Source organism: Phoxinus phoxinus (genome assembly GCF_949152265.1).
Source record: "Phoxinus phoxinus genome assembly, chromosome: 11".
Taxonomy (NCBI): domain Eukaryota; kingdom Metazoa; phylum Chordata; class Actinopteri; order Cypriniformes; family Leuciscidae; genus Phoxinus; species Phoxinus phoxinus.
Genome location: NC_136886.1, coordinates 13,424,921 through 13,443,545, shown reverse-complemented (window position 1 = coordinate 13,443,545; position 18,625 = coordinate 13,424,921). Strand labels below are relative to the sequence as shown.

The following is an 18,625-nucleotide window of genomic DNA, read 5'->3' as shown; positions in this document are numbered from 1 at the left end:
ATTGATTAAGATCCCTTAATATATCAAGTCATTGCTTATGGAGGTATATTTGATTCAAATCAACTGAACACCTGTGACAGTGCGATTTGTAGTTGTAGAGAATAGCCACACATGTGTATCAGTAAATTTGAAGTCACAGAGAGAAATTATTTAATGAGTTGCAAACTTGTAGACTTTTTTTTCTCTCCCACAAACACAACACAGTTACACCTTCTCAAATTCTTCATTGCAGGTTCACAAATCCTATTCTACGAATCACAAATTAAGAAACTCGTACGCTCACATTTTTAATACAATCGCTGTAGTGAATATGGTGCAAAACGCATTCACACACCCGCATCAAGAAATGTGAAGTCGTGGAGAAATTTTGCACATCCACAAATCAGTATGTGAACTCATCCAATGAGAGTTGCACACTTGAAGAATATTTCTTGTATGACTTGTATATGTTTCTAGCACAAACACAAGTACATAACTACAGCTGCTTGAATCTGCTGCAACGAATCTCAAACACTGTTACAAAAGGTAAAAATAGTTTCAGCGCGAACTTGATATACAATTGTGCATCATTTAATTTCATAAAAGTATATGAGCTTTATGAAATGATGCACAATTGTATTTTAAGTTCGCGCTGAAACTATATTTACCTTTTTTGAAATAATCCATTAATAAACCTGCTGAGAAACGATCGCGTGAACTAAAATGAGCAGTTAGACATGCGCATGCTCTGGAAACTCATGAATATTAATGTAGGCTCCGCCAAGTGCCTCTACAGATGCACAACACACTTTTGAACCAAATATCATGGTGCAAAATGGAGAGCGCGCAAAACTTGTCACTTGAAAGCGAAAAACAGTGTTTGAGATTCGTTGCAGCAGATTCAAGCAGCTGTAGTTATGTACTTGTGTTTGTGCTAGAAACATACAAGAAATATTCTTCTAGTGTGCAACTCATTGGATGAGTTCACATTCTGATTTGTGGATGTGCAAAATTTCTCCACGACTTCACATTTCTTGATGCGGGTGTGTGAATGCGTTTTGCACCATATTCACTGCAGCAATTGTATTAAAAATGTGAGCGTACGAGTTTCTTAATTTGTGATTTGTAGAATAGGATTTGTGAACCTGCAATGAAGAATTTGAGAAGGTGTAACTGTGTTGTGTTTGTGGGAGAGAAAAAAAAGTCTACAAGTTTGCAACTCATTAAATAATTTCTCTCTATGACTTCAAATTTACTGATACACATGTGTGGCTATTCTCTACAACTACAAATCACACTGTCACAGGCGTTCAGTTGATTTGAATCAAATATACCTCCATAATTGCTATGATCGTTTTCATGACAGTGCCATGTTTAAACTCACCTCTGAATTCAAGTGTGCTTGCGGCTTCTGTTGTGGGCCCCCCATCACACCATGCTCCTTCCATGGACATAATCCACGTCTGCGCCGCGCAGTATCTCTCCTGAAACCCATTAACAATATGATAACTAAAAGCTGCACAACACACTATTGCCACCTAACATGAATTAATTAATGTTCAAGTGGAGAAAGACTCGCACACCTCCACTTGAACATTATTATCTCCTTAAACCCCCGCACCCTCCATCAACAACTCAAATAAAGACATTTTTAAACCGAAAAATTGCTCAAAAATGACGTTCGAATATTCCCTCTAAAAAACAATCAAACATATATTCGAACATTTGGTTGGGCATTTTGTCAATGACGCGCATTACGTCAATAACAGGACAAATTAATACAAAGAGACATAACTACTTGTATAGGTAGTTTATTTAAGTTTAAACCTATTTGACAACGTATTACCTACACTAAAACAAGCAAATCAACTATGGCTAAGACCGCAGAGCATCTCACTCTCGCTCGCTGGCACTCTCTCGCCCTCACCGCTCTCTGTGCATAGCAGCTAACGTTAACGGTTTAAACTAACAACAACAACAATAAACAAATGTTGAATGCTGATCAAGAGTTTTGTGCAAGCAATTTAAGGGCGCGACTCTTGTCCCAAATATAGCAGGCTTCATTCAGTGATTGAAACAAATATTATTAACATTAATTGAAGTTTTACAGTATATAGAACCGACATTGAACGCTCCGAGCGAGCTGTGCTGTGCTAACTTAACGTTAAACATGAAACTTTTCCTTGACGTGAAACGGTAACGTTAAATAATCAAACCAGTGGGAGCCTGCAGTGCATGAAAGTGCTGTATCTAACCTAAGTTACCTTATTCATGCAATATCCCAGGCAGCGCGCCCATTCGGAAAGCAGACAGCCGCGCCTCTGCTAAGTTACCACGGCGTGTTTTTCCACATTCGAATATTAATTTTCATCTTCGAAATTCTGTTTTTAAAACTATTCGAATTTAGAATATTCGTTGACAGCCCTAAATGACAGTCGAGCTAGCTAGCCAATCCATCCAAACAGTGAAAGAACCACGTTGACGTTACTTCAGGCAGATTAAAAATAGCATTCATTTGTGATGAACAAGATAAGTTAACGCTAACGTTAGCAACTACCAGTAACGTAACGTTACATACCTGATTTCAATGGACTGATGGAGGAAGAGACGCGTTAATAACGTTAGCTAACTTATCATAAAAGCACCTATTTCTGCCCATGCCCTATTTCAGCTGTTTTCAGCCTAACGTATAACTTACAGCTGACTTTATGTTAGCTAATCAAAGCAGACAAAACCGTCACCATCCACTCAGATATGCAGAACTAATAACGTTATATGATATAAAAATACATAGGGTAACAGTAACGTGAAGTTAACTTACCTTCGTCCCAGAATGTTTGCTGCTGCTTTTTTCGTCTTCTTGAATGATGGCTTAGTCCCAGAATGTTCGTTTAGAACTAACCGCCTAAAAATTCAAAATTCAGTCCGCGGTGAACCCATGATGCAACGCGGTGGCTGTAAAATCATTGTAAAACTCCGCGTGTACAGTGTAGTTACAATAAAAATACAGGACTGTCCAATAATTTCCCATGATGCATTGCCGTTTACAGTAAAAACACAAATACAATACATTGTTGTAATATTTACTGTAGAAATTACATCAATTGCTAACAGTGTAGCCAGGACAAGGGCACAGTTTTAAATTGAGCATGGGCAACTAAAGGGAAAATTTCAGTGTCTGAAAAGGCTGAGGGTTGCACCTGACAGGGACTGTGACATTATTGTTACATGTGCCGTATTACACATCATTACATATCAGAAAGGAGAGGATCCCTGTGGAGGTGCAGCCTGATGATGACCTCCAGCCTGATGATCTCCAGCCTGATGATGACCTCCACCAGTGCACTTGGACAGACCTAGTAGCAAAGTGGCACGGGACAGAATTGTGGGACACCATTTTTAAAATTCACTAAATGTTTAATAAAAGACAAGACAAATATGCTTAGTTCCTTTTTTATTTCAATTATTCTTTGTAAAGAAAAGCCAGTGATCAAGCCATCTTTTGCCTGCAATAAGAGATATTATGCAAGGTCAGCAATAGTACTCTGTGTGTTCTTTTAGAGAGAGATTTTTACATTATGCAGTGTTCACTTTCATAAAGTAAAGCAATTCAGGCTTTAGACCAGCCATTTGGATAATAGGCCTACTTAATTTAATGCAGCAACAAATTATTTTACAGTGTACTAAGATAATTAAAAGCTCATTTACCAGTAATGAAGCTGTTGCTGCTACTGGTCCCTGCCGTGGGTCTAAGGAAGAGATGCCCTCCACAATAGGGTCAATTCACATTCAACCCAAGGGCCAGCCCTTCTGTCGGGGAGTAAGTGACCACCACCTGTTTTTTATTAATTTTTATAGCCTTTTTCTAGGTTGCTGCACATGAACAACACATGCGCATCATTTAACGGTGTATTTTTAAAAGAGACCAAGAACAGTATAAGTAGCTTAGTAAAGATTACCATTTTCACTTTTACTTGTTCCAATGTTCTAGTGGGTGGTGGCTCTGACATTACAATGAACAAAGTAATTATGAAATTAAATTAAAATACAAAAATGTATATACTGTAACAAGTGATGGAAACATTTAACATGGTCCCCACTATTGAATTTAATTTGTTTGCTACTATTTGCCAGCCCCATCTCCTGGCTTTTACAGACTTTGATGTGTTCCCTAGCGTTTTCATTAAACATTAAAATTCCGCATTAACTTCGACTACTAGCTTTTGCTCTGCTGCGGAGAAAAACTGTGCGTGCTCTTTGGCCACGGTGAGCAGCCAATAGCAGCGTTGCTGATCAATGTTTCTACTATCGATACATATCCCCTTTTAAACCAGCGCATGCACGCGCAATTATCTCAGATGACTCAATCCAGCTATACTAATCATAACCGGCAGGTGTGTTCGAAGAACCCAATTAGCCAGATCATGATTAGGCCGATTATATCATCTTGGATGTCTCGTTACATCTCGGATGTTTTAAGCAACGTACGAAGAACGGACCCCTGGCCAGGTTGACCTGCTAAACCCCAGTTAGGCCAGGTTGAGAGAGCAGTTAAACCCACGTAAACCAGCAAAGGACCTCAGGGCTCTTATATGTTTGAGATGAAGTCCTGTGAAAAATTACAAAATCTGAACTCACCCTCTTCTTCCCATTGTTTAAGACATTCACGATCACGTGTTACACTCCCCAAATGTTCCCGGGGCACCGGTTCCATCCTGGTGTCCACTTTCTCCTGGGAGCTCTGCCCAGATGTCTTCATGGCAGTTTTAAAGAAGCTATTGATCTCCATGAAGTTCATGCTTTCCAGATCGACACTAATCTCAGCTTGATCCTCAGGGTTCAGCTGATCCCAAAACTGGAGGACATGAGACTGCCCGGCTTCAGCGAGTCTCTCAGCCAGTTTGCTGATGTCCATGGTCTCTCTGTTAGATCTGGACGAGTCAGTGGTGGAAGAGAGGCAGAAGAAAAGTGACTGTAGCCGCGTTTCCATTACAGATTTGCGCAAATGTTTTGCGCTTTTATCTAAATATCGATACAAAACTATTGCGAAATGACGGCGTTTCCATTAACCGATGTTATGCGACTAAAACGTCCTTTTTTTCTCTCGCGATAAAGTCATTCTAAAAATCACGGCAGCGGACGTTGGTTTATATAATCTCACAGCCACGGAGCCACCGCATTTGACATTATTATTATTAATGGAAGGAGACGTACGTGTTATCCAAGCATTAATGGCAGGGAAAGACCCTTATATTCCAAACTAAATATAAGGAGTTTCTGGGTGTTTCACCCTCATTTCTGCGCTGAGGTTTTGATTGTGGCATTTCTTTGAAGTTTAGAATCCAGTATTCCTATAGGCTAATTATTGTTTCTTTTATGAATTTAATAAAGAACTCTGTCTCCTATTCCAAACGATCCATGTAGGCTACTTTTGTGTCCATTCGTTTTTTCCTTTTTAAACCCGTAATTGAAAAACGAAAAATAAACGGTTGTCTTTTTAAAACGCAAAGTTGAACACCACAATTTTAATTTAAACTGGCTACACCAACTGCTGCGCAAAAAAGTAAATATCGACGAATTTTCAGATGTTTGTTTAATGACTTTTTTCCCCTTTATTAAACATGTAAAATATTCACAAATTAATATGGAAAACTTGTCGATTTTACTGGTTTTCTAAGGCCAAATTAGAACCTGGAATTGACATTTTCCCGCAGTGCTGAATAAGAAGAGCCATTAATATTATTAAACTATTGTTTTCTAACTCGGCTAAAAACATCTCCATCTCCGCTGTTAAGCAGATGCTCTTTTAGAGAGAAATGCACCTTTCATACGGATTACTTAATCAGAACAAAATGTATTAGCTTTCGATTCGAATTTGTTCGTTTTAAAGTGGACATTTCAAGCTTTAGCCTACATAGGTTATATTTTGTTTCAGTTCTCGCGCTCCAGTTCAGGGAGATCATGAAAACGCGCCTGATTGTTTTATTTTATTTTACAAAAGCACAACATTTTCTTGTTATTGTTTACACAAATAAAAGTAGTTACAAATAATGTATTATTATTTTCTGTATGACCAGAAATTATAGAGTAGGCTATAGGCTATATTAAGTTGTTTCACTGTTAATAGGAAAATGCAAGTGTTCACGCCCGCGCCTCCGTGCCATAGTGCGCGCTCCACACTCCACACATACCCTTAGATATGCGTCAAAATATTGTGTTTATTTGTGATAATCTCAGCTCTGTATTATTATTGTCTAACCCGTATTATGAATGACATTTGACGAATTGCTTTGTTCCTTTTTTGGATAAAAGCGTCATCTAAATATGTAGCCTAGTAAATGTTATAATAATGATGATAATTATTGCGTACATGGACCCCAAACACACCGCGTCTTCTAAGTCAGGTGACTGTAAATGCGCAAAAACTGTTTCCATTGCAGTTTTGCGAAATATTCCTTTTTCGAATTGGCTGAAAAACCTCCTCATGCGAGCGTAAAAACTTTTTTGCGATAAACGAGAGTTTTTGCGAAATTGACGTGTTTCCATTGTGCGTATTTTCAATTCGCAATTTCAATTTGCGCAATTTGAAGGGTAATGGAAACGCGGCTACTGATTATCTAAGGATCTCTATAACTCCAGGCAGATCCACCCGTTTTATTACACCCATAAATTGATAACGACTCTGTCTACTAGGGGTGTGCATTGGCACTGCCCTCACAATTCGATTCGATTACGATTCACCAGGTAACGATTCGATTCAATTCGATTCTACGATGCATTGCGATGCATCAAAATTCTACTGCACACAACAAGGCAAATTTTTCATCAGTCATGAGGCAATACAAGCAGTCATATATTGAACAACAGATTTTATTGGCTGCTGTGTATTATCACTACCATTATCACTGCTGTATCTTTGACATAAATGTCATTAAACAAAATAAAATTGAATGGTACAGGGTATTGTATATGGCATTTCAAACCTGAAAAAGAAAACATAAATCACTGCTTTCTAGGGCTGTAATCTCCCAATTGATTAGTCGATCGATTGTTGGTCGATACGTTCTGGCTTGACCAAAATTCTGATTGGTCGATTTTTTGCCGCGTTCATTTCATCAGTTTTGCCGCGTTCATTTCATTCGGTTTGCGCGTTCATTTCATCAGTTTTGCCGCGTTCATTTCGTCAGGTGGAAAGCACTAATTGCTAATGGGGGTGTTTTCAGAGCACCGCTGTTTCACAGGTAACAGTCTGTCTTCAGAACACCCCCCTTGTTTTCACTTCTTTTGGATTATCCCAACCCACTGGAGGAGAGAGACAGATTGAAGAAAGTAGGCTACTAAGGTTTGCTGAATATTATTTATTTAATTGAGAGACCGTTTAATTAATAGTCAGTCCTCTTCTACCATGTCAACAAAGACATCGGCAGCATTTTTTTTTAGAAGACGGGAACATATTATTGGAGCCCAATGCGCGCACTCGCGCAGTGCCACTGTTTGTATTAGTTTTGAGCCTATGCTTTATTTTTCAGTTATGCACTTTATTTCGTTTTTGCTCTTGATCTGGTTTGTTTAATAAATATCATTTTTTTATTAAAATGGACGTGCCTTTTGTGTTTAAGAGTAGGCTAAAGCTTTAAGTTAATAATAGTCTATTCGTGTCTCAGCCGCGAAGCTGCGCTCCTGTGTTCAGCCTCGTCTTGTTAAGTTTCCCATTAACTTCGTAGAATCGAAATGTGCCCAGATATCCGCTTTTCCAAGCTTTGGGTGCGTTTTTAATTACCCGTCTATCGCGGTCATCTCCCTCCGCCTCAGCCGTCTTGATTGTTGTTGTTGTTATGCCCACGGAAGTAATAAACTTCACAACTTTATTGTCCAACTCAAGGCCAGAAAATAAACAGTGACGTAATCGATTATGGCACTTTGCCGCATCGATGCTGAATCGTGCATATCCCGCATTGCGATGCATCGCCGAATCGATTATTGTTGACACCACTACTGTCTACGTGCTCAATCAAATAAACTCAAGGTAGGCCAAGTCTAAGGTCAGGTGTGATCTTTACCTTTACTCAAAGATCAACATAACCTATCATCCTAGTCAGAGCCATAGAGAGAAATTTCTCTCTATGGCTCTGATCCTAGTTTGATAGATAATCACGTTTGATTAAAGATTGACACAATCCCCTATTCCTGATTTAAGAACACACCTGCTCCAAAAATTCCTATTCCAATTTGCTTAAGGTATCAACATTTGCCATAGTCGTTTATAAAAAGAAACATAACGTTAGTATTCAGATGTAATAGCCTATAAGAATTACCCATATCCGGCCCATTTGTGCCCTCAAACAAATCGATAGACTGGTAAAGTAGTGTTTGATAAAGAGTTGCGAGGATTGCCACTGCCACTTGGACCGCCTCCTTGACAACAGTTAATCTCTCTGCCGAGCCAGGCCTTGCTAAAAATGTTTTATGACAGTAAATTTAACAACATCATAATATTCTTACCTTTGGAGCAGCTGCTGATCATTCAATACTTCCCTCTCACTTCAGTAGTAGGACTAAAGACACGGCTACATCTCCTGAGAGCGCCTCCTTCCTACACTACCCGGGATGAGATCCTCCTCCGAAATCCGTCAGACTGACGTGGCAGGACACACACGGAAACACCAAATAGTCAAATGAAACCCTCTACTTTTCCAAACCCACATTCCATATTCCTGGCTGTGAATAGACAGGCGAGTTGTCATTCATATCATCGTAGCCAATAGTGAGACAGAGATCAGGTCAAGGGTGGGACTTACAACGCAACGGATTTTTTTTTTAAAGTCTTTATTCATTTAATCGATTAATATATTATTTGCCCAAAGTCCCAGATGTAATAATGAGTTGACCTACGTTTTTTATTAGATTTGTCATTTTGAAGGCACATTGTGGAGAGCCAAATTTAACTATTATAAATGAATTATTTATTGAATTTATTAATTTTAATATCATACAAATTTACTACTTTAATTCATATAATTAGGGGGAATTTTTAAATATCGATAACAACAATACTATAAAATCATTCCGAAAGAGAAACAAACAAAGGATTAATAATATTGAAATTGACTACATTGTCCATTAATTTAATAGACTGTATTAAAGAGACAAGCGCTTTACAAAAATCACTATATTATATGGATTTAAATGCTCTACATTTTAAATATAGAATTTAACGTTTCAAATTTAGCATTTGCTCGACCGAAGAAAACACGGCTTTTAATAACAATGTCATCATTTCCGGTATCATGGCCACCAAAACAGTGGCAAGAATTGATCAACTCGGTCCAGAACTGGGTTTCATGGATTCGCTGAATCTCTAAGAGGCCACCTCGGCTTTTCGGGTCTTTAAGATGCGACTACTATGGTGCGGCAGATCCCACCAATTTATGCGTTTGCATTAAAATAGTGTATTTAAGTCCTTGTTCGTAATTCGTTGATAGTTAACGTTACCTCAGCTGTAAACTTTGGCTTTCAGAGAAGCACAATGCAAAGATAATTTTAGGAAAAAGTTTCTGCAAAGGGCAACTAATGAAGCAAACACTACTTATTATGAACCTGATAGTATTTAACTCACATTATCATTGATATTACTTATGGCTAGCAGTTCTGACTCCACTGCAAAAATGTCCAGTCCAAGTGTCAGCACACCGGGGACGACGGTGAGCCCGGGGCCCGTGGATCAGTTGACGAGCCCGGCGTTATTTGAGATTTACGGAAAGAACTGGAACGTGCAGGCTCGTTTGGGTCAGGGCGTCTCGGCCTCGGTGTACCGGGTGAGCTCCGGCAGGGCGAGTTCCGCAGTGAAGGAGTTTCAGGCGGACGCGCAGGGTGGAGATTACGGGTACCTGAAGGAAAGCTCTGTGCTGGAGAAGATTCAGGGACATAAAAATATCGGTAACCACATAACTTACAGGGATCAAGACAAGCTAAAAACTGATTTAAACCAGTGGTTATCAACCAGGAGGGCGGGGGCCACTCTGCAGACTTCCAGGCGGCCCCATCTAGTGATTTTATCATTAGCATGAGTTATTATTAACATAATCTTAATTAAAAAACAAAAATAGAGATGTAAAACCTAAAACTGACATCATATTTTTGAGTTTTTATTACTTATTTTTATATTATTAATTTGATTACAACAGCCGTACGTACCATAAGTACATCAGCATGATCAGCATAGATATGAGGGCCTTTCGAATATTGTCTTGGACAAAGGGTGAAGTGAAGTCAGAAAGGTTGAGAACCACTGGTATAAACAGCTCTATATATCACTATATTGGTATTAAAAATCATGCATAATGACATCATTTTGACTTATGTTCAGTTCTTTGAAGTAAACTACTGTGTGATTTCCCTCCATTACACAAAAGTAAAAACTTTCAAAAATTGTGACATTATTTGGGCCCTTTTAACACCATCATTGTTGCACAAATTGTAGTATTAACCACATTCATCCTGCTCATCCATATCTAAATAATTGTAAGAGCAAAAAGATCAAACAAATATTTAACAGCACATGCATTTTAGTTCGGGACTAGGCTTAAGCCTTGTCTGTGAAACCAGGGGTCAAAGTTTAATTTCCTTGGTTGTGTAATTTTATAGTTAATATGGTCATGACTCATTTATGTATCAATAATTCTGAAGAGGAGCACACTGGCATTTAAAACTTGAATGTAAAATTGTGACATAATTTACTGTAGTGATCATGACTCCTGGATAGGGCTGTACAAAATAAAAGTTTGTGTTTATATAATATATGTGTGTGTGTATATATTTATATTATTTTATTTATATATATTATATGTGTGTGTTTATATATATATTATATTTATTTATTATATATATATGCATACATATGTGTGTTATATATTATATAAACATAAACTTTTTATGTTAGATTTTACAGCCCTACTCCTGGAGATCCAAAAGCTGTTATTTTCCAGCATTAATCCCAAGTTTAACATTGGTATTTTCTCTGTTGTGTCTCTAGTGGCGCTCTATGGAATGTTCACCAATCACAACCCATTCGGCGTGGCCACCCATTGCCTGTTGTTGGAGCTTTTGGACGTGAGTGTGTCAGATTTGCTGGTCAGGGCCAGTAATCAGGGACACTCCATGTGGTTGATTCAGCACTGTGCCCGTGATGTTTTGGAGGCCCTTAGCTTCCTGCACGGAGAAGGCTATGTACATGCTGACCTCAAGCCCCGCAACATTCTCTGGAGCGCTGATGACGAGTGCTTTAAGCTCATTGACTTCGGCCTTAGCTTCAAAGAGGGACACCAGGTGAGGAGTCGAAATGGTTGGCATGAGACACCTCATCATTTGCTGTCAGAATTTATTCACATGCACAAACAAACACTAAAGTTCAAAAGTTTGGGATCTTTAAATATTTCTGCTCACAAAGGCTTTATTCATTACAAATACAGTAAAGCAGTAATATTGTGAAATATTATTACAATTTAAAATACCGGTAATTGTTTATTATTACTGACACAAAAGCCACAATATGTGTCTCATCCAAAATGTTTGTCAAAACCACTCTGGAGATGTTTATTTACTGTAGTTTTAGAATTTCAAACTTTTATATAATATGTATTGTAAAATATAATTAAAAATGTCAAAGCTGAATTTTCTGCAGCCATTACCCCAGTATTCAGTGTCACATGATCTTTCTGATATCATTATAAAATTCTGATTTTGGTGCTCAAGAAAACATGTTGAAAACAGTCTTATATTTTTTGGAAACTGTGATACATTTTTATGTATTTTTATAATTTTTAAAATTTTGAATTTTTTTTTCAGGATTATTTGATTAAAGGTAGGGTAGGCAATTTCAGAGAGGCTAGCAATAGCAATCTAGCTTTGAAAGCATAAGATCCCACTCTCCCTCCAGAGCGTCTCCAAAGCCACGCCTCCTCCAAAACACATGAACAAGCACAGCCAGAGCAGATTCTGCAGTGTCACAAGAGACAGCGTTAAATTACCTCAAAGCACGTAACATTACAATAATACTGACCGTAAACAACTTACAGAGCTCTGACTTGTACCACCTGACTGCTGCACATTCATTTCAGCATTGATAGTGTTGCCATAGAAACACATCAATACGAGTCTGAGGATGAGAATTTCACGGGTTGCCATCTCGTAATTACGGGTACGACATAGCGACCGAATGCAAAGATTAGGCAAATATTTTTTGGTCCAGAAGATAAATGTACATTTTGTAATATTTAGGCCACTTCTATTATTTATTGCTATCAGGGTGTAAAGAGAGTTTCAACCAGTATAACAAGTGGTTATGAAAAACACTGCCTACCCTACCTTTAATAGTAAGCTCTAAAGAACAGTATTGCATTTTTAATTCAATGCAAGCATTTATTTCTTTAAAAAAGAACAAACTTTTGAATGGTAGTTAATGTGTCTTATTTTTAGATATAGGTTTGCTGTGAGCCTTATGGTTTCTTGTCTGTTCCGCACAGGATGTGAAGTACATCCAGACAGATGGATACCGGGCACCTGAAGCCGAGCTGCAGAACTCACTGGCCCAGGCAGGTCTGCAGAGCGACTCTGGCTGCACAACTGCTGTGGACATGTGGAGCCTGGGCATCGTTCTTCTGGAGATGTTCTCAGGAATCAAACTGAAAGAAACTGTGAAGTCTCAGGAATGGAAGGTCAGCAAATACCCCAGCAGCTGTGAATCTGAACTCTACCTTGAATATGATCTTGAATGTTATTTATTTGAATAACAATTTGCTTTCAAAATCTCGGTGTAATGTAATTTGAACGTAATGTTGTTCTTTTGCTAAAATATGATTGTGTTGTGTCTCTACAGGATAACAGTTCTGCAATAGTAGACCATATCTTTTCAAGCAATGCTTTGGTTTACCCGGCTATCCCTGTCTATCATTTGAGGGATCTGATCAAAAGGTAGGAAGTAAACTAAGCAGTGCAGTTGTGTGTTCTTTAGACATGACTAGAGTAAGTAATATGTATATTTACATTCCCAGTATGCTTCACAATGACCCGAAACTCAGAAGCACAGCCGAGGCAGCACTGATCAACCCTTTCTTCAGCATTCCCTTTGGTTTGTATCACTCAGCATCTAAAAGCATTGTCTGCATTGCTTGGTGTTTGTGTGAGTGAGAGATGCTTTGGGTTTCAGCACCTCATATTGAAGATTTGGTTCTTCTGCCTACATCTGTCCTGAGACTTCTAAACGTAATAGATGACAGTCACCTGTATAATGAGGACGAGTATGAAGGTGAGTCTTTGTCTCTACATTTTCTTTACAGCAAATATACGTTTTTTTTTTTTTAGCAGATCTCAGTCACATTTACTTCTTGTTTTTCTTAGATATAATAGAGGACATGAAAGAGGAATGTCAGAAGTATGGCACGGTGGTATCCTTATTGATCCCAAAAGAGAATCCTGGAAAGGGACAGGTGAGGAAATATAAAATAGTCTAGATATTTTCTTTACCTAATAAATTGATTGTCTCTAAAAAATGACACTGGTCACTCTGTGTGTACAATAGTGGCCAAAATTGATGTCCAGAGTGGGTGTTTGTTTTCAAACTCAATATATAAGCTCAATTAATTCATCAAAATATGAGGAAAATATTTGTATTGGTCTAAGAAATCTAATTAGAAATAAGTTATTGATTGAATTTGAAGCAGGAAGATTTACATATTATTACAATAATGATGTTAGCAAAAAAAATTATACAATGTATTTGAAGACTCATCATTCATCTTGTCGTGGCAGGTGTTTGTGGAGTATGCAAATGCTGGAGACTCCAAAGAAGCCCAAAGACTGCTGACAGGCCGAACGTTCGATGGCAAGTTTGTGGTGGCTACGTTTTATCCACTCAGTGCCTATAAGAGAGGCTACTTATACCAAACCGTGCAGTAAGGCTGCACACACACATCTCCACACAAAAAGTGTAAATTACCTTACAAACATGTGACTGCTTTTAAGATCATGTTGTGTGTATTAATCTATTGTGCTACCTTTAATACGTACTTGTGTCACTAAGATCAAAATTGTTGTGAATATAGGCACATTATCTTGGACAAAACAAGGGGAAAAGTTTTAGTGCCTGCTTCCTACTTTTTTACTAAAATATCAAACCACAATAAGACAATTATATTTGCCGTACCGTGTGATAGCTGGTTGCCAGACATTCAATACTTATGCTTCCATACGTTGTCATTTTGATTATTTGATTTTTTTTGCAGTGGTATTGATGCACTGCTTTGGTTTACACTGCCTTCTAAACAACATATCACTTTAGACAGAGACTAGGTTTACATGCTCTTTGAATGTCTACAATTCCAAAATTTGCCTGTTTTCTTGGGAATTTCCAGTAATTATGCACATATTTATAAACTACTGGCGATATACACTGGCCTGCGTGCACTGTGCCGTGGTTAACATTTATGTTCGACTTTGACCATGAAAGCTGTTTAACTGCATTTAAAGCAAAGACGGAAATCCATCAGCATCTGCCGAAAGAGCACAAATACGACAGAGTGGGTAGACTTTTCTTTGCTTATTCAGGGTTGACTGGAATGAGACATGTTTAACACAAAAGCCACAATATGTGTCTCTACCAAAATGTTTGTCAAAATCTCTGGAGATCTTTATTGAACCATATACTGTTGTTTTACAATTTCCATCTTGAATTCCAAAGTATAATATTCGTTGTGTCGACTTCTTGACTTCTTCTGAAACTACTCAAGTCTTAAAATGTGTGATATGGTATATCATACTTGCATAGCACATTTGTGAAGATTCAGGAACAAATGATCTACTGGACTGCCCTAACACATGGATTAGTAATTCTGTTATTGTAATACTATTATTGTAAAACATACAACTGCGTTACCTTACTATCTAATACGCAGTAACACAAATTGTGTAGCACACCTTTTAATATTAGTTCAGAAAGGCTCTTGTTGGCTTCTTGTTAAAGCTGAAATGCCTTCTACAGACATGTTAAAGCCAATTGTATCAGCTATTTGAATAGATTTGACTATACAACAATAGTGAGTGACATTAAAGTCATTATTTAACAAACATTATTTAACGTTTTCCGGTTGTTGTGATAGGTATAGTGTTCCTGGTATCATTGTGCTTTTCAGTCAGTTTGTCTGTGATTGCATGACATGTGGAGTCTTTACTAGTACTTCAGGGCTGACACATGAGCAGTTGTTTGTAAGCGCGTTCTCATTTATGAATATTGTCTTAAGGGTGATTTATTTTTTCTTCTACCGTCCAAACTGCAATACTACGGCATGAGAAAAAAAGAAATATATTTTAATCATGCATTAACAATTCGTTCCCACGACTTACTAATATGTCCGCACGTAGGTTATAATTTGTTCCCTCTTTTTACCAAATTGGTGTTCATTCAACGTGGCCACAATTTAATAAAGCGAGGGAACGAATTCTTAATTTGTGGCCTATATATATATATAGTCTAGACACATAAAATTAACTTCCACAGCTGTAAGCTCTAATATTATAAGTGCACAAGACAGTGTGAGGAAAGAACAGGCTGTTTTTCAATATTCAGATGTTAAACAATTTGAAGTTTAAACTTAAAACATTTTCCAATTTTTTTCTTCTACTAACTTTCTAGATGAGGTGTGGATTAGATGGCATTGTGGCCAGTAGTTTTTGTTTTCGTTCATGTTTTTTTTCTTCTTCTTTTTGATGGCATTGTTTTAGTGTTCATGTAGGAAAAGTGCACTTTGGTTGAACTGATGCATGAGTGTGTGTCATTCCAGATCTGTGCAATTTACTGAAATTCTGACTGACTCTGAGCATTGAAGAAATTGTGAGTGATCTCGATTTTATACACTCTATATCTCTCTCTCGCTGACTCTTTCACTTTAACGGGATGACATTTGAGAGAATAATGGAGATGGCAAGCAAGAGATATTTTAGTATCCTGCTCATATGAATCTGGATTTCTGCCACTGGAAAAAAGTGGCTCTTGTTTACAAAGATTCAGTTACTAAGCATTTGAGCTTGTCTGTGTGGAAACGCTCTTTGGGATATTAATTATATGTGTTACATGTTTGGATAAACTTCCCCAAAAACAAAGAGAGCCAGTATATATGAACTAAATGAAATAGCCATGGCTACTGATTTACAATAAGGAGACTGTTTCCTTGTCTTGCTTTATTCCTCTTCCCGTTTAAGCCAGAGAACCCCTACAGTGAGCAAATAATTGACTTTTAAGACGTTGAATAATTCTTTCTAGTTATTGTTTGTTACTCAGTTACTCAGAAACAAGCATTTATAATACTAATTATGGTACAATGCCAAATTTATATTATGGTGAATCTAAAAAGTTGGTTATGAAACAGATTGGAAGTTATTTTTTTGTATGCGAATACTATGTAGGTCTAATGGAAAATTTCTCGCATGCATCAGACCATTAATGAGAAACCGACTTGTCATTTTAATAGATGTGAAAATATAAGTGTGAAAAGGAAGATTCCAGTTTTACAATCCAGATTGATGTTGATACAAAGTCTTGAATGGATTTCAAAGTCAATTTATAGATCAGTGAATTTGACAGATGCGAGAATAGCAATAGTTCAAGTCTATTTTGTAGTTATGAGCCATCTAAATTTTTTATTCAGCCCGGTGATCCAAAATTAAATTTATGACACCAGGATGAAGGCCTATACTTTTTCCTCCAGCGATATCATCAAAGCTACTCAAATAGAGCCTCGGGGTCCCTTCTAACTCTTTCAGAAAGCACAGAGATTTCTTTCCATAACTAACTACTGCATAGAAGAGATGGGCGTCTGTCAGGGATCATTTCATGCTGCCTTAATTTTTTTGTATGCTGTAATAATGTCACAGTCAGTGAACGCTAGACTGTGAGAAAAGTGCCAAAATTGTTTCGAAGCCGCCTTTTCTCTCCCCCACCAGCAACCCTGGAGAAATACTTAACTCTGCAGGGAAGCCATATGTTGAAATGCATTGTAAATGCCTTTAGATGTGTCCAGAAACGTGTTCCAGTTGGATGCCAGAGATCACATGAACAGTAAAGCACAGTGCTGGCTAGCTTTTGTGTTTGTGTAGTGAGTAATGGACCTCCCAAGAGAAAACACTGCAGGGTGTAACCACAGATAGACATGGGAGTGAAACGCTCTTTGGGTCTTGATAACTCCAGAAAGGTTGGAGAACTAAATGGCCGCTTGAATGGTGAGAGAGATATCGGATTGGATCAGGAATGGAGAAAATGCTCATCTACCTTCATATATATGAAGATGATTTCCTTTGTAACCCTCTCTAAAAATATATTGGATATATATATTGAATCTGCTGCTTTATTGGTTTCTATATTGAAGTCATACATATCACATATATCTCATAGCTTGCACATGACCTTTGACGTAAAAGAGCAAGGCAACTCACCTGACATGTAATGAGGAAGTGTGAACTTGGGCCATAGGTTGACATGAATCATGTATAGATAGATATTAAGATATATGGGTTATAGTTCAGAGAGTGGATATGTGGCTTTGCTAAGGTGAAAAACAATCAAGAAAGATGTATTATGGAGATTGGGCAGCTTTTTTTTGTACTGCATTGGGCTTTGTTGCAGGATCAGAGGTATAGATGACGCCGTGTAAACACAACAGGACTGAGTTTGAGTTTCATGTGGAATCTACTGTTTGTTGTGAAGTCACGGTAAACATGCTTACAATGAAAAGGAGTATAATCGCGTATAGTAACATGGTCGAAAAGTTTGCAAAAAATAGTGTTTACAGTACATTTGTGGTACAATACAGAGGGAAACGTGCAGGGTTTATAGCGTGAACGCAGTAAGGAGAATGATGTGAATTCCGATGAAATGTCTCTGAATGTTTTAAATGCCGATTCCATGTGCAACGCTTCTCTTTAAAATGCGCTTTTCAAATTGAAGCTTTGCCGATGCTTTCTTTGTTACTGAAAATATGGATTTTCAACAGTGAAAATTCCCTCCGAAGCATTTAAAAAAGATATTATTTGATAAATTAATTATGGATGCAATTGCAGATCAGTTAAGTATATAATGAAAGTCTAAAGTCGTCGTAACATGAGATTAATTTCATAACATGAGATTAAAATTAATTGCAGATAAATAATAATAATTATACATCAGAGGTGTGGTGCTGGAGGCCTGTGTTACCATTTTCTTGCTCCATGTTAAGACAATCCTTGTGTATCCTTGTATAACCATCCTCATTTCCCTGGTCTTCTTATGCCTGAGGCAGAGATGTGATTGGGGGAAACTTAACATAAGATAATTATTTGTGAAGCTCTGCCTTAAAGTCCACATAATATGTAGCAGGGAAAACAAACCTAAACTTGAATTTGAACGTTACAAAGTAGAAATAATATCTTGAATTAGCATCGAGTGCAAGGATGAGTGTGTTATGTATTAGGTAGAATGAGTAGAAAGATGCTGTTGATGTTTTTCGTCAAATGTATTTGAGCAGATGATCGTCCGCCAAGGATCACGGGAGACCGTGACGTAAAAGCTCTGGAGGGAATGAATAATTTTCATGTTTCTCACAATAAAATGTTAATATCCGTC

The 18,625-nt window shown here is 37.7% G+C and overlaps 2 protein-coding genes across 5 annotated transcripts in view; one reads left to right on the top strand and one right to left on the bottom strand.

Annotated features, from left to right (window-relative positions):
- The window catches only part of uap1 (UDP-N-acetylglucosamine pyrophosphorylase 1), a 23,864-nt gene extending 14,151 nt beyond the window's left edge, over positions 1 to 9,713 (bottom strand). For 2 of the 4 annotated variants that reach the window (XR_013799476.1, XM_079627593.1), the window contains exons 1-2: positions 8,482 to 8,644; positions 4,618 to 4,910 (exon numbers count right to left, since the gene is read on the bottom strand). Coding sequence is in view for 3 of the 4 variants with exons in the window: in XM_079627593.1 (XP_079483719.1) it covers positions 4,618 to 4,894 (277 nt within the window). In the remaining variant the exon portion in view is untranslated. Of the gene's footprint in view, positions 1 to 4,617; positions 4,911 to 8,481; positions 8,751 to 9,595 lie in introns of those variants that run through there. The other 2 variants (XM_079627595.1, XM_079627594.1) reach the window with 2 other exon arrangements.
- On the top strand, positions 9,281 to 18,625 carry uhmk1 (U2AF homology motif (UHM) kinase 1). The gene is made up of 8 exons (XM_079627596.1): positions 9,281 to 9,915; positions 11,012 to 11,304; positions 12,501 to 12,692; positions 12,854 to 12,948; positions 13,029 to 13,105; positions 13,184 to 13,282; positions 13,375 to 13,463; positions 13,786 to 18,625. The coding sequence occupies exons 1-8, from the start codon at positions 9,615 to 9,617 to the stop codon at positions 13,930 to 13,932; spliced, it is 1,293 nt and encodes a 430-aa protein (XP_079483722.1). The 5' UTR covers positions 9,281 to 9,614; the 3' UTR covers positions 13,933 to 18,625.

Bases quoted from the DNA above. Each gene is read 5' to 3' on its own strand.
- uhmk1 (XM_079627596.1), top strand. From the start codon at position 9,615: ATGGCTAGCAGTTCTGACTCCACTGCAAAAATGTCCAGTCCAAGTGTC. The intron at 9,916-11,011 runs GTAACCACATAA...TTGTGTCTCTAG, and splicing joins TCAGGGACATAAAAATATCG to TGGCGCTCTATGGAATGTTC. The intron at 13,464-13,785 runs GTGAGGAAATAT...TTGTCGTGGCAG, and splicing joins AGAATCCTGGAAAGGGACAG to GTGTTTGTGGAGTATGCAAA.